At 40.7% G+C, this 15587-nt stretch overlaps 1 protein-coding gene across 6 annotated transcripts in view; it reads left to right on the top strand.

The window, feature by feature from the left end:
* RAI14 (retinoic acid induced 14) overlaps nt 1-15587 on the top strand; it is a 120376-nt gene that overhangs the window by 83773 nt on the left and 21016 nt on the right. For all 6 annotated transcript variants that reach the window (XM_075184536.1, XM_075184564.1, XM_075184545.1 and 3 more), the window contains exons 4-9: nt 452-540; nt 1984-2048; nt 2960-3017; nt 4744-4814; nt 6960-7066; nt 13861-14039. In XM_075184536.1, coding sequence (XP_075040637.1) covers nt 452-540; nt 1984-2048; nt 2960-3017; nt 4744-4814; nt 6960-7066; nt 13861-14039 — 569 coding nt within the window. The remainder of the gene's footprint in view (nt 1-451; nt 541-1983; nt 2049-2959; nt 3018-4743; nt 4815-6959; nt 7067-13860; nt 14040-15587) is intronic.

The following is a 15587-nucleotide window of genomic DNA, read 5'->3' as shown; positions in this document are numbered from 1 at the left end:
GAAAGTTCTTAGCTGTGTCCCTCTTTTCTGCCTCAGTCTTTCCCCAATGCCACAGGCCAGACCTGATTTTTCTGTCTCTCAAAAAAAAGAAAATGAGTATTTGTCCACTATTACAACTGGCCAATTAGAGGCCTTACATTCTATCATGGAATACAATTTATGGGAGCAGCAATACATGCAAAGGGTCTGCTGTAAAACAATCTCAGAAATAACATACAACATATGCATATAAGATCATTTAAAACTGACAGAAAATGGCTTTATTTCTAAAGATAGTATATGGTTTAGAACTGGTAATCTTGAGTCGTTGCTCTCTTGCCAGAAATACACTTCTGAAGAAGTAACTTTGTCTTCTGAGTTCCTGTTCTTGACATTCCCGACGTGATTGACACGTGGATGTGATATCCAACTACCTGCAAGATTGTAAAATAAATGTTCTTTCGGTTTTCAGGTTACATCTCGCCGCCTTGAAGGGGAATGCAGACTGTCTAAGGGTCATGTTGACACACGGTGTAGATGTCTTGGCACAAGATCTGTCAGGTACTGTAAGTCCAAGTCATGTTCATTTACTGTACAATGACATATCATGTACTCACTGGTATATTCCAACTGTACTATAGACCAGGAATGTAGGACCATGTCATCCTCCTTTTATTATAGGGGATTGTTGCAGTAAAAGCGTACTATTATATCACGTTTGTGCTTATTACAGTGGATTATGCATACACTGTTGAATATTGGTGAAAACTGGTGCAGGGGTAATATCGATAAAAGTGCTATAACACTCAGCAGCTAGTCAGAGCATATTGAACAGAGTTATTGTAATGTTAGAGAGTTAGGTGGCTCAGTGGTTAGCATTTCCACCTGACAGTACTGGGGCCATGAGTTCGATTCCCAACCATGGCCTTATCTGTGTGGAGTTTGTATGGTCTCCCCGTGTTTGCGTGGGTTTCCTCCTGGTGCTACGGTTTCCTCCCACACTCCAAAAACATACTGGTAGGTTAATCGGCTGCTAATAAATTGACCTTAGTCTCTCTGTCTGTGTGTGTATTAGGGTATTTAGATTGTAAGCTCTATTGGTGCAGGGACTGACGTGAGTGAGTTCTCTGTACAGCGCTGCGGAATTAGTGGCGCTATATAAATAAATGGTGATGATGATGGGACCAGACATCAAGATGACTTTATAGGTGATTGGACCTATGATATTTTCTGTTCAGACTGATAAATAATGTGATTTATGTTGAGACCTGCAATAAATTCTAATTGTAAGCATGATATAAGCAGGGAGGATAATATTGTGGAAAGTTTCTCCTTAAATGTTGAAGGCTTGACATCAATAGAGACCTATTTGGAAAATTATATTCACGTTAGATCTTTGTGAACCTCAAAGGGAATCTCTACTTAAAAAGGTTTACAATCCATTTGAATTTAAGTAGTTACCGAATGTCCAACCTATCTCTGACCACGGTCCCTGCAGGCTCTGCAGTCTCCGTATTCCACCCGCCTGCCAGCTGTATTATTAAAACGGTTCCATCTTCTGATATCCCTGGCTTAATATAAAGTGCTATACAGTGGCAGCACACAATACAGTGGCAGCACTCAATATAGAACATGGTGCATTATGCCAATGTAGTTTGACATCACATTATAGTAGGTGAGTGGTGTAAGGGAAGATGGAATTCTGGAACGTCACTAAATGCTACAGTTACTGTATTAGTTATGTCCTATCCGTAGTTGTACCATTGTCCGGTGCTACGGAATCTGCGGCGCCTTATAGATAAATTATAATAATAATGCAGCGTCCAGCTGGGAGATGTCCGGTGTCAGCAGTAGTGGTCAGAAACATGACTATTGGGTACTTTATTGAACAGAACATTTCTATAACGCCAGTGGAATATGGAAATTAATATTTTGGGGGTAAATAACCTTTCAGATATTTTTTTTTCCATTGAACTCTCACCAATTATTTACTTTAACTTTTAGGGCACAGTGTTCTACACTTGGCTGTGAAATACAACCACACTGACTGTGTAAAGAGACTTCTGCAGGTAAGAGCCTTATTTCCATCCTGATGTGCATCGTAATATTAATAACTAGAGACGTCACGACCTAAAGATACAAAGTAATACTAATAGAATGAGTGAGGTGGTAGTGAATCCAGCGTAATAAGTGCCTATGCCGTATTAATGACCGGTAACTACTGCCCTGTCTGGGTATTGCAAACTAAGCTGCAAGTTTTTCTGACTTCCGTGTCCTAAAAGTTGTCAGATCCACCCCTATCTGCAATTGGCTGTCCCATCTGACAGTCCCCCAGCACGGCGGTCATGTGCGTAAGGTTCTGTCCTGTGCCGCGGTGATGGTTGTCCGTTCTAGGTAAACTGCAGCTGGGAGGACAACCTCCATAATCGCCGCATGCCATAGACAGAGAATCGGCACACAAAATGCAGGACGAACAAGACGGAATACCAGATAAACTGGAATGTAGGTGATTAATAAACTCATACAATGCTGGCCATTTAGCAAGTATTTTTCCCTTTCTCCATTCATTAAACCTACTCTGGCAGAAAAGTAATTTATAATCCACCCCATATGATTTCTGAGCCATTGGATCCTCTATCTCCAAGCAGCTGTTCCTTTGTTCGGGGCTTCTGACGTGTGCGAACCTGAGAATGGGGTATTTTGGCATCCTCTCGCCAGCACAGATTAAGTGCAGATAGATTAGAAAAGATGCACTAAGTCTGACCCTTCTAAAAATGCACAAATTCCAGGCGTGTTTGCACTGAGCAGGAAATGACAATGTGAAGGTCACCCGCAATCCTCTCTATGGCTATTTGCACAAAGAGTCCAATACTTCTCTAGAGCAAGGCTGTTTTATGTGGAACAGACAAGTTTTATTGTTTTATCTCCAGGTTTGTATTTTTATTGCTGAAATGCACAATACAATCTCCTTCTTTCACAGTCTAAATGTCCAACGGAGTGCACAGACTTCGCTGGGAAAACCTGTGTGCATTATGCAGGTATGTCTTTTGTTGTTACCGGCCTTTATAAATTGGAGAACATAATTAGAAGAGAAACTGTTTATGTTGTGTTGGCATCATTGCATTTAGTTACAATTTTCATATGGTTTTGGGTAGATTTATCCAAGCAATTTGTTACATGGTTGAAATGCAGCACTTGTAAATGCTGTTAAATATATTTACAAAATAAATTCCAGCTCCAACACTTTTCGCCTGTATTTCCAAAATATTTTGTCTAGGAATACATATAACCCATTCATCCTCTTTAGCGATAACTTGTTAACAAACCTTGGGCAATCATTCACATTCAGGGAAGTCATGTTTGTGAGAACGACTTCCTGTAAGGTTGGAACAAAATATTACTGCAAAAAGCCGATATGTTCAAAATCACTTATAAGTCCTGTATATCACCCATAAGACTTACACGGACTATAACCCTATTTTTTTTTTATTTTCTATTTGTCTTTTGTAACTATTAGCGAACGAAAAAAAGTTTTACCCAGCAAACTGGCTTACTAGCACAATTTTCTTTAAACTCGGTAATCAATCTAAATGACAGCTAATAACTCACAATTTAATAGCATGGAGGCGTGGCCTAATGACACGGAATATGTGACATCATTGGAGGAACTGTATGACATTGTCAGAGAGCAGGCGGAGCGGTAATAGACTTGGCATCCTTAATTTTGCTTATAGCCTGCAGAGAAGGATAACCTACAATTAGGTCTAATGCAGGGTTTCCCAAACCCAGTCCTCAGGGCTCCCCAACAGTGCAGGTTTTCTGGATCACATCTGACATAATTAGGACCACCTGTGGATCTGTTACAATGTGTCAGTCTGTAATGAATACACCTGTGCTCCAGCAAGGAGATATGGAAAACCTGCACTGTTGGGGAGCCCTGAGGACTGGGTTTGGGAAACCCTGGTCTAATGTGTACATTCCCCTGTGCTAGACACAATTAAGCAAATAAAGTTTTTGGAGGTTATGGTGTTTAAAAAAAAAAAAAAGCCCCGCATTTTATATTGCATGCTATTATTTTCAATGATGAGGACATCTGTTGTTTAAAGTTCCCACCCACAGAAGTGATCTACCCAGAAAATTTGGCCACCCGGGTGGCATTAAGAAGTAGCTGGGTGGGGCAGTGTAATACTTTGCAATAATAATGAAACATTTTTGAGGTTATTGCCCACACCTGCCAGGACTGGTCAGACTGATGGTCAGTGGTCTAACACACACTGCCTGCTCACATAGTGCCTGTTCTAATAGAAACAATGGTTTATTCCAGTGGATTCCAAGCTTTTTCAGTTCCAGGCACCCTTAGGGTCTCCATCATTTTTTTCGAGGCACCCCTAAGCCAAAATAGTTACCAAGTAGTCCCCTGCCTTGCTTGCCACTGGCACTGGCGGAGTCACCCCTGTGAGATCACAGAGGCACCCCAGGGAGCCTAGGAGTTTGGGAACCACTGGTTTATTCTATTATAATAGGACTCTGAGAGCCGATGGCAAGTAAAACCAGCCGGATGGAGCACCTGGGAAATAGGTGCTGGGGAGAACACTGCATGGATTAACCCAAATGTAGTTGTGGTTGGAACTGGTGGTCAGTTTGGATGCGCACAAGATTTTGTGCCAATTTGGTCTAAATGGACCCAGCTGGCAGCTTATATAGTGGTAAAATACACTATAAAAATGTTGTTTATGACCGTTTGTAAACCTATTGATTTTTCAGCTGCAAACAACTATCTCCCAGTCCTGCAACTCTTGTGCGAAAACAAATGTCTTCTAAACGTCAAAGATTCGGTAAGAGAAATGACTGTTTGCTGGAAGCCCGGATTGTATGTTTCTTTATTTATTTACTCGGGCAGTAATTGGAGCCAACGTTTACAAAATCCTCATACAATTCCATTTAGCATTTCATCGATCATCGTACACATGGGTTTTATTTCACATCTGTTCCTGCTCTTTGGCTATTGTCTGATAGCGCGCCATCACTGTGTTCAACAGGATTAGGCATTTCATAATGGATTTAGGAACGAGTTCTGAAAGAAATGTTTAAGCTTGTGCACTAGAGATTAGCCGGAGAGCCGATGGCCTACATTTCTGTGAGCACCAAAATACTTCCAAACTAAACTATCTTTAGCTGCCGTTCTTCTATCCTTGCTGAAATCGTTGTAATCCATTGTCTTGGAGCTGACTGTATTTCTAATTTTATGAATGAACTATTATACATTTTTATTTAGGGCTTTGAGAAAACCAGTATCCTATGTTAACACATGTCTTCATTTCTTGCAAACCGCTCTGTGTACCACTTTCTTTGTGATCTGTGCAAATCTCCACATCTGAGCATCACTTTGCAAATCTCTACTCTGGCTTCCTGTGTTCTTCAGAATCCAAAGCAAATTACTCACCTTTACCTACAAAGCCCTAAACAACTCACCCTCTTAATACATCTTAAATTACTCTACCTCTTAGATCTGTCACTTTGTCTCTGGGAACAACATACAAGACTTCTCCCGTGCTGCTCCACACTTATGGAATTCCCTACCACGCCCGATCAGACTCTCCCACGGCACCTTCAAATGTAAACGCCCTCTGAAAACCAATCTCTTTATTAGAGCAGAGTTCTCCCTATCCCTTGTTTTCATGTCTTCATTTATTTTGTCTACTTCGTATGTCCCAGCTTTAAATATCCTCCAAATTTGTCCCCATTATCCAGCTCTATTCTCCACTATAGTGCCTCACAAATAGACAATCATTATAGGATTCCTCATATAAATAGAAAATCTTATCCTTTCAATTTCAATCTTCAGTCTTTTACTAAAAGATACAGTAAAAAACCACAACAAACTTTATTAATGTTAGAAAATCCCCCAGCGCTGTTTCTGCTCCCTGTGGACATTCCTAAACTGATTGTGAACTTTCTGTTATATAACTCATAGAGATGTTTGAATTTCTGTTATGTAAATAAAGCATTTTCCATTTTCTGTTTTTCGTCACTAGTAAAACGAGAACGTTTTTCGCTTCCTGAGGATCATATTCTAACAACAGATTTCTTATGTATTTCATGTAAATAGTTCAGCTTCCTTCAGTCTTCTGTACAAGCAGGATCTATATTATTCCATAGCGTAGATCCCAGTATTACGTTACAAAAGCTCTGATTAGAATTCCAGATGTATCAGTCTGTGGTTATATTGTTACACTGGAACGGAGTGGCCCTTTACATGTTTAGTTAAGCAGTGAAGTTATGTCTTCAATTAGCTGTGTGGCCAAGGGTTTCAGTCTGTCATCTTATCTGTGTCTCCAGTTTTATCTTCCCTGATATCGCTGCTTCCTCTGTCTCTTCCTCTTTGTCAAATAACATTCAGCATTTGGATGATAACTTGACCCATTAAGCTCTTGTCTTTATCCTATCAGTGCCAGACAAACTTGCAACACTGTAATTTAGAATTCACCATAAGTCAACACATTGAGTGAAGATTATAATGTACATTTCAATTTACACCTAATAAATGAAAACCACAAGCCAGCTGTGAAATAAACGATAGTTTATATAAGGATAAGAATGATGCATGTGTTCCTCTATCCGTGTATAGTTCATAGTAATACTTTGTGACTATAATAAGGCATATTGCGTAATTTATGTAACTTGAGGTTCTGTGTTTCCTGTTAAAAGGAGATTTCCAAGGAAATTTGTTTTTACCTGTACCCCCCTCATCCCATGGAACAGACTCGCAGGGGTCACAATGCTTAGAGCCATTGTTGTCTCATTTCCCACAAGTCTAAACGGCTCACGACTAGTAGTTGTCCCAGAAACAGCTTTATGCAGGGTAGCCGAATGGAAATATACATTTATGATCCTCTTCTTTCACAGATGTATGTGTCTACAGTACACTCGCTCATTCTCATACTAGTGAATCTTGTAATATTTTATTTGTTTTTAAACAGGATGGGAACACCCCTCTACTTATTTCCATTCAATATGGCCATCTAGAGGCGTGCAAATGCCTGTTGGATCACCAAGCTGACATAAATATTACAGATAAAAATGGAAAGTAAGTATGGAATTTTTACACGTAACAACATATTTGTGCTACAGATACGCAATAGTGATTGCTATGTGTGGCTGACATTTTTTTTTTAAATGGCAATATAATATATAATACCTTTATAGTCACTAGTATTTGAACACCAAGTTAATATGTCAATGTACTTGTGTTCAGAAAGCCCCGGACATACAGAGCTGGATGTCTTTTTAAAACTCCCTAAATACAAAGCTCATGGTGTTCAGGGAGACTCAGAGATCCAGAGTTGTTGGTGTCCAAACGTTCCAGAGGTGGTGGGGCCATTGATGTCCAAAGTGTGGTTTTCCAACCCTGCAAGTCAAGAACTGGTGATATTTGGGGAGTCCTGGATATAGAGGTCTGGTCGTGTTGGGAAATCCCCGTCCAGAGCTGGTGGTTCCCCAGTCCTGGACATCCACAGCTGGTGGTGTTCATGGAGCCCTGGAGATCCACGGCTGGTGGTGTTCAGGGAGCCCTGGAGATACAAGGCTGGTGGTGTTCAGGGAACCCTGGAGATACAAGACTGGTGGTGTTCAGGGAGCCCTGGAGATCCACAGCTGGTGGTGTTCAGGGAGCCCTGGAGATCCACAGCTGGTGGTGTTCAGGAAGCCCTGGAGATACAAGGCTGGTGGTGTTCAGGGAGCCCTGGAGATACAAGGCTGGTGGTGTTCAGGGAGCCCTGGAGATACAAGGCTGGTGGTGTTCAGGGAGCTCTGGAGATACAAGGCTGGTGGTGTTCAGGGAGCTCTGGAGATACAAGGCTGGTGGTGTTCAGGGAGCCCTGGAGATATAAGGCTGGTGGTGTTCAGGAAGCCCGGGACAGCCAGAGCAGGTGGTGTCTCAGCCCCAGATATTCAAAGATGGCTATATGGTTTCTGAACGTGCAGGGATTATTGGCTTTTTTGTGATGGTCCAGTCTCAAGCTTCATGGAAATTGTGCATTTTTAAATCATTTGCAGGGACTATTCACTATTGGGACATGCAGTACTGTCTAAATGGACAATTTTATTTGTTCAATATCTTAATAAATCTGTAAATAGTCTCCCAAAAATATTTTTACCAGCTTTTTAAAAAAAAACATATTCTATAGATTTCTGTCTAATCCCAGGTATTATTTTTAATCTGGTAAATAGGTTTTGGGATAAATTATAATATTATTTTTAACATTAGAAACTACTTTGGAAAATCTACAAAGAGAAATGAGGTGGTATTTGAGACTTGAGTACTTTTTAAGAGTTTTGGGTTTAAATGACATAATAATCCCTATATAACATTATCTGTAGGCATCTCTGTTTCAGTTCCTCTCCCAGTTCACTCATTTTGCTGATAAGGGCAGGATAATTACTCCCCAAGTGTTTACAGATACACATTGTCTCATGGAGTAGGAATGTCATTCCATGGTTTGAGGTATGTTTTTAAAGTATTGTGTTCAAGTTGGTCTAGTCTGAACTTTTTTGGATGGATTAATGGCTGTTTTAAAATAGATCATTTATTGTGGGTTTCATATATCTTGGTAGCTGTTGAAACGTTGAATTCTTTAACCGTGAGTAAACTATTTGCTACAAAGTATCAAACATGTTCTTGTTGAAACGCTAGGCTTAAAAGATTGAGAATGGCATTAGCAAGCAAGTGCATAAACGGTAGAATGATCAACACAGGATGTTTTTTTAATATACCCCTTTTGTCTGTAAATTTTTGCAATGCAAACACAGAAAAATAAATGCATAACATACAATAATTTATAATAAATCCATAAAGAAACTAATACAAAATTAAACAATAAAATAAAGAAGTTTAAAATACACCTCAACAGCATCAAGATTTATAGGAATATATACACACAGACTCAGGTGTGTACATACAGCCATAGAGACGGATATATACACACAAACGCACGCAGATCTGGCTTTCAAACCGTCCCAAAGTTTGGGACAATATACCAATCATCCATGAAATCTGGAGAATAATTTAGTCAGAATTCTGACATTTCTAATACTCTACTGTTATGATGGCAGATAGCAGATGCCATCTCTGGGGCTACATGATGGCACTTTGCAAAGCGGCAGACTGTACATGACACAAAAGTCCAGTAATCTGAGTGTGCTAGCCCGTAGCTAGTTTTATGGGGAACAAAAGTAAATAACAAAACCGCAAAATAAATCCTGGCCTGTTCGGCTACTATTGACAAGTATTCCCTCTCTATTTGTGGGGAACCTAGTGTCCAACTCACAGGCAATAGTTGTGCAGGCTGACCTTTACAGCTGCTAACCAGACTCAAACTGGCCTTCAGTAATTGAGGCCCGCCCTCACTCCTCCATTCACACCAGGGAATACTTTAACCAATTCTTACTGGAGCTTTTGGAAAGCTGTGTTTCAAACTCGATAACATTTCATTTCGACATACATACAGACTATTAACAACTTTCTTAGTTGTTCTATTACATTACTTATTTTTGGAAACATTTATTCAAAGACAAACTAAAGTAAAAATCATATTTTGTAACACAGAGTGATACTTGGTGAATTAGCTTTCTTTCCTAGACAGAACAGCTTAATTTACTTATGAAATCCATTGCACGTTATATGTCAGTGCATGCTGTGATATATTTTAGAAAGTCCATCCCATACAAGACCATTTCTATTTTCTTTTACTATCTTGATGACAGTTTTGGCACATTGTGGTGGTTTGACAATGGATGAGCCCCCTTACCATCCTTTATGTCCTGCTCGTTCATGTGTCTGCAGTTTTGAATGTATGGGGATATAATAATCTGTAGCCAATCACATCATACATATACTCAGCTCAGAGCAGCACAGATTATTTCAAGAGATGAGTGTGGTGAGCTGGTGTGGTTATGTCAGTGATGACAAGGCTGCTTGTAACAGGAGCTGTGTCATGACATGAGGGGAGACAAGCCTGAGAGTTATATAGTGGAAGGAGCAGGGTCCCCGGCAGCACAGAGCAGTGATGTGCGGCTGCTATCGCACTGATGCAGGAAGATGTTGGTGTCAAATGTTCCTTGTTATGAAATCCATCCCGCTAGATCAGGCCTGTCCAACCTGCGGCCCTCCAGATGTTTGTGAAACTACAAGTCCCAGCATGCCCTTCCAGCTATCAACAGGTTGTCTACTGGCAAAGTATGCTGGGGCTTGTAGTTTCACAACACCTGGAGGGCCGCAGGTTGGACAGGCCTGCACTAGATGGTCTTACGCACTGTAGTTGTAAATTCACAGAATGGTCAGATCATTCTGCTGTTTGGTTGGGGTAGGAATGGGAACACTAAAGGCTAAAACTTTTGTGGCCAAATTTGGAACTTGGCAAATATTCCATGGAACAGTTTTGAAAATTTCTCCCCCTCCCGTCTGCGTATAGCAGAACAGTGCCTGTCCTTTTACCAGAACCCACCTGTTTCCCAGCATACACTGCACCTTGCAGTGCTCACTGGTACGACGGCCGATCACTTCAAAGATCTATAGGTTTTATGATCCTTTCACTTTGAAGTCTGTAAATTATCACTGGAGTACTTGGTACTCTAACATGAGATGAGAAAGTCTACTCTGATTAAACAGGTTGATAAATATGGAGGGTACACATACAAGAGACTGAAAGTCTGGGGTGCAGAGAAAAAGTGTTTCCTCTGTAGTCACAGCCTTGTCTGAAATATCATTAGGTATTAGGTAAATATCATTAGGTATTAGGTAAATATCATTAGGTATTAGGTAAATATCATTAGGTATTAGGTAAATATCATTAGGTATTAGGTATGATGCGTTCCTGAAACGGTTTCTTATGTACAATAAACGGCTTTCAGGGCCCTAGTGCAAAATTAGCAAACAGGACCCTTTAAACTCCCAAGGGTACAGGAAAACCACAATGTAGTATCATGTAACAAAAAGCTACTATATATACAGTAAGATACATTCCAGATTTAATGAATGCACAAGACCAGGATTTCATGCCTAATGATAATGTATTAATACCCCCTCTTTTTGTCTCCCTTCCTTTATCTCTCTATGTCATTACCCCTCTGATTCTGTCTTTGTGCTTCTCTTCTTTCTGACTGTCTCTCTCTTTTTAACTGTCTCTCTCTCACTTTCTGTATTTGTCTCTCCTCTATCATCTCCCTCCCTCACTGTCTCTTTCTGTCTCTCTCTCACTTTCTGTCTCTGTGTCTTTGTTTCTGTCCTTCTCGCTCTGTCTCCCTCTCGCTCTGTCTATCCTTCTCTCTCTCTCTCTCTCTCTCTCTCTCTCTCTCTCTCTCTCTCTCTCTCTCTCTCTCTCTCTCTCTCTCTCTCTCTCTCTCTCTCTCTCTCTCTCTCTCTCTCCTGCTCTCTCTGATTGTCTCTCTCTCTCTATCTGTCTATCCCTCCCTCTCTGTCATTTACCCTCTCTCTTTCCATATTTGTTTATCCCTCATCTCTCTCTCTATCTCTATCTCTCTTTATGTTTCTCTTTCTCACTGTCTCTCTCCCTCTGTCTATCCCTCTCCCTCTCGCTTTGTCTGTTTCTATGTCTCTCTCGTGCTCTCTCTCCCTCTGTTTCTCTCCTCCCTGTCTCTTTCCCTCAGTCTATCCCTCCCTCTCTTTCTGTCGCTCTCCCTCTCTCTGCCTGTCTCATTTTCCTCTTACCTAATACTCAGACATCCAGAGAGGAGACGCTTTGAAGAAATGTTTGACAAGCTCTTGACACAATTCTTAGGGCAGAATGAAAGTAAATCTGGAATGCAGGAAGAGAAATGTCTCCCCAATGTATCGTTTCCCCAATAATCTATGCTCATGTCAGCACATAGACACTGATTCATGTTCTGTAGTAAAACAAAAGGTAATTGTTAAACCCAAGCAGTAAAGTCCAGGGCAGAGGTCCTTACTTCATGTCTGCACCGAGTACATAAACGTATTGTAATTACGTCTACATTTAGTGGTTGGAACACAAGATACTTTATTTTACACATACTGCTCATAGTGCAACAGGCTTCTATTGTTACACATTTACAAAGACAGAATGTGTCATTTCCTGATATTTTTTAAATGTACATAAATGTGACCTATTTTTTTCTTTAATGAGGAAAGATACAAGACCGCAGGAGCACCCGTTTTGTACAACGGCAGAACTCAGTGGAGGTTGCTAGTTAAAGGACCATTAAATCTAACATGTAGCTGATCCGGTATGAACAGGCGTCGTATAACGTTCATAAATATATATGGAATCATTTGCAAAAAAATATTTCCTGTGTCTTTAACTAGGCATATGTTGGTTACACACAAAGCCAGTTTGTATGTTGTCCCATAATGGCCTCGGATAAGGAAGTTAATCCTTTCTGGTCAAAATATGCAGTTGGTTTCTGCTGTCGCTATGTGTGTGGTCATTGGTCAACCACACAAATGTCCCACGGGATCAGACCGTTCACTCTGACCCGTAAACAACCAGCTTCTTATTTTGGCCACCCACACGTGTGGATACATTGGCCACAGATCGAAATGCTCGCTGATGAGGCCAATCATATCTTACTGTGTGTAGCCAGCACTTCAGATAATTATCGGAAATCCTGAAACTTTTCAATATTCACTTATGGAAGAGCTATTGTATAGGTGGTACTTGCATAATAGCTTAGTGGTCCTTAGCAGAACAGCATTGTGTAAATAGTTAGACAGTAAGAGAGAGGAATATAATTGTTTATTATTTCATATATGCTGTGTTAGTATCATTTCATCACTATGGTTCATAAATTTAAGACTTTTGTCTACAGAGCAGAGTGAAAGTTTTTAGTGTGAAATCAAAACCAATAAGTACACTCAAAATCCTTTATAATCTTAGACTTGAATTTATTCACGTTATAACCCTTCATAATAATGCTGTCTTCTGTTCCTTTTCTAACCCCCAAAACACAATATGACGTTTATAAACGTAATTCTAAAGGCAGGAAATGAAGATCATTATTGCCAACCACAGGTAAATTTACTGACAGTCAGTAAAACATTAATAGATATCCGTAAAAATCATGACAACCTCAAACAGTACTAGATGTCACATACCATTCACCACACCAATGGTGTTGGGCTTGAATAGGGTTACAGTCCCCCTGTTGTCACCCCTGGACTCCGTTTACCTTTAGATATTACTGTTTTAACCTTTCTGGACATTCAAGAAATATATAAATAATGTAGCTGCAATTTTATTTAAGCCATCAGTACATTTTGTATAAAATTGTCAGGAATAGAATATTTTCAATGACAGTCGGCAGGTCCATTGACGGTGCCAGAAAGTGTTTTATTCACTTCCTGGAACTGTGATCCGTACAAATAGTGTTCAAATGGGAATGTTGCATGTGCGATACAGGGGCGTCATACCGTTCCGGCCTCTTTAACTCCCCGAGAGTGAGGGGTACATAGTTCATGCTTCTGTACTTCGGAGAATTTCAGAGTGAGGTGGTTTTTTTTTCTAGCTAGTGCCTGTAAAATAAAAAGTCCTCTCTTCCAATATGTTACCAAAAGAATGCCATGTGTTACCTGGAACGAAACATTACATTATTTATTTGGGCAGATTAAGAAAAAAATTACTGGTGAAAACAATGTATTGTAAAGTCTAGTCTTCAAGGGTTAAATAACAAATGGTCTGTTAAATTTAAATATATATCTATATATGTGGTGTGTATAGCCAGGGCCTTCTAAGTACCAGTATATCTAAGCAAACCACACGTAAATAGCCCATCTGGTGTCAGTAGATGCGGTGAAAGTGACTGTTAGAGGACTACATCAGTATACTTTGTCTGTCATTCTTCCACCAGGACTCCCCTAATGGTAGCATGTGAAGCTGGTCACTTCAACATGGTAGACGTTTTGGTGCATAGAGGCGCTGGTCTAACGGTAACTGATGCCCTGGGCCGAGACGCTCTTCATTACGCTAGATCGTCAGGGAACCAACACATCCTCAATCTTCTTCTATCAAAAACCAGCCAAGAATATGGTATGTTATGTCAATCATTGTATACAATGTAACGGATCTGTATACGTTAATGAATTACCCAGCGACAACAGCATACGGTACTGCGGTAGGGGTTAAACATCCTCATTATTACCTGATCACAAACAATTGTTTACAGGTGGAGGAGCTAGTAGCATTGGGGAAGACTAGTCTAATTGTGGCACCTCATTGGATGGGCCAGGGTGCTTGTCCAATCAGCTGCCAGATTCACTACACACTTAATTATATTACCCAAGCAGATTTGTTAATTGCTGCTGTCCTTGGGTACAACAGATCAGCTCAGTCTATGCATCACATACAATGTTGTATCTAATCACTGGATCTATTGTTTAATGCAACGGCAACCACAATAAGCAGATCTGCCTCGATAATAGAGCTCTGTGACTTTTTAAGCTGTATCATCGATAAATAGCAGTTATTTCCTGTAAATGCTCAACATAACACATGGGCATATACAGATCTACAGATGGAGTAGAATAAGAGTAGTAGTGCTGAGCAGTGGTAATATTCCCAGTGATGAGCACAGTAGTAGTAAAGTGATATACTAGCAGTGGTAATGAGCAATAATGTACAGTTCTAGCAATAATTTGCCCTAGTAACATGCTATATATATAGGGAGATATGATATAGAGAGAGAGGGAGATATGATATAGAGAGAGAGGGAGATATGATATAGAGAGAGAGGGAGATATGATATAGAGAGAGAGGGAGATATGATATAGAGAGAGAGGGAGATATGATATAGAGAGAGAGGGAGATATGATATAGAGAGAGAGGGAGATATGATATAGAGAGAGAGGGAGATATGATATAGATATAGAGAGAGGGAGATATGATATAGATATAGAGAGAGGGAGATATGATATAGAGAGAGAGGGAGATATGATATAGAGGGAGAGGGGGAGAGATGACATAGAGGGAGAGGGGGAGAGATGACATAGAGGGAGAGGGGGAGAGATGACATAGAGGGAGAGGGGGAGAGATGACATAGAGGCATAGATGGATTAAGGGGGGGCACAGGGGGCATGTGTCCCGGGCCCCCCTCTCTCCGAGGGCCCCCCGCCGCAGCGCGCATAACTTCTACTGATTTTTATTTTCACTCTTTTTTTTCTAATGGCGGCGGGAGGGGGGGGGGGGTTCGGGGCTCCCTTCGTTAGTGGGGGGAGCCGGGTAGTAAAAATAAAAAAAAAAGATACACTACTCACCTCACCGCGGCGCTGGCGTACCTCCTCCTCCCTCCTCTCTGCACTGTTGATACTGAATGACAGGCGTGACGTCATCAACTCACGCCTGTCCTTCAGTGAGGAGCAGCGCGGAGAGGACCAGGAAAGAAAAAAGAAGACAGAAGAGAGGAGAAGAATGAAGCTAACAGAAAGGTAAGTAAAAAAAAAAAGGGAATAACGCAGAAAGGCACTATGGAGGAAAAAGGAAAGAAGAGAGGCACAGTATGGAGGTAAAAGGAAAGAAGAGAGGCACAGTATGGAGGTAAAAGGAAAGAAGAGAGGCACAGTATGGAGGTAAAAGGGGGAG

Source organism: Mixophyes fleayi, chromosome 1 (assembly GCF_038048845.1).
Source record: "Mixophyes fleayi isolate aMixFle1 chromosome 1, aMixFle1.hap1, whole genome shotgun sequence".
Lineage (NCBI taxonomy): Eukaryota > Metazoa > Chordata > Amphibia > Anura > Limnodynastidae > Mixophyes > Mixophyes fleayi.
This window is presented reverse-complemented; position numbering and strand designations above follow the sequence as displayed.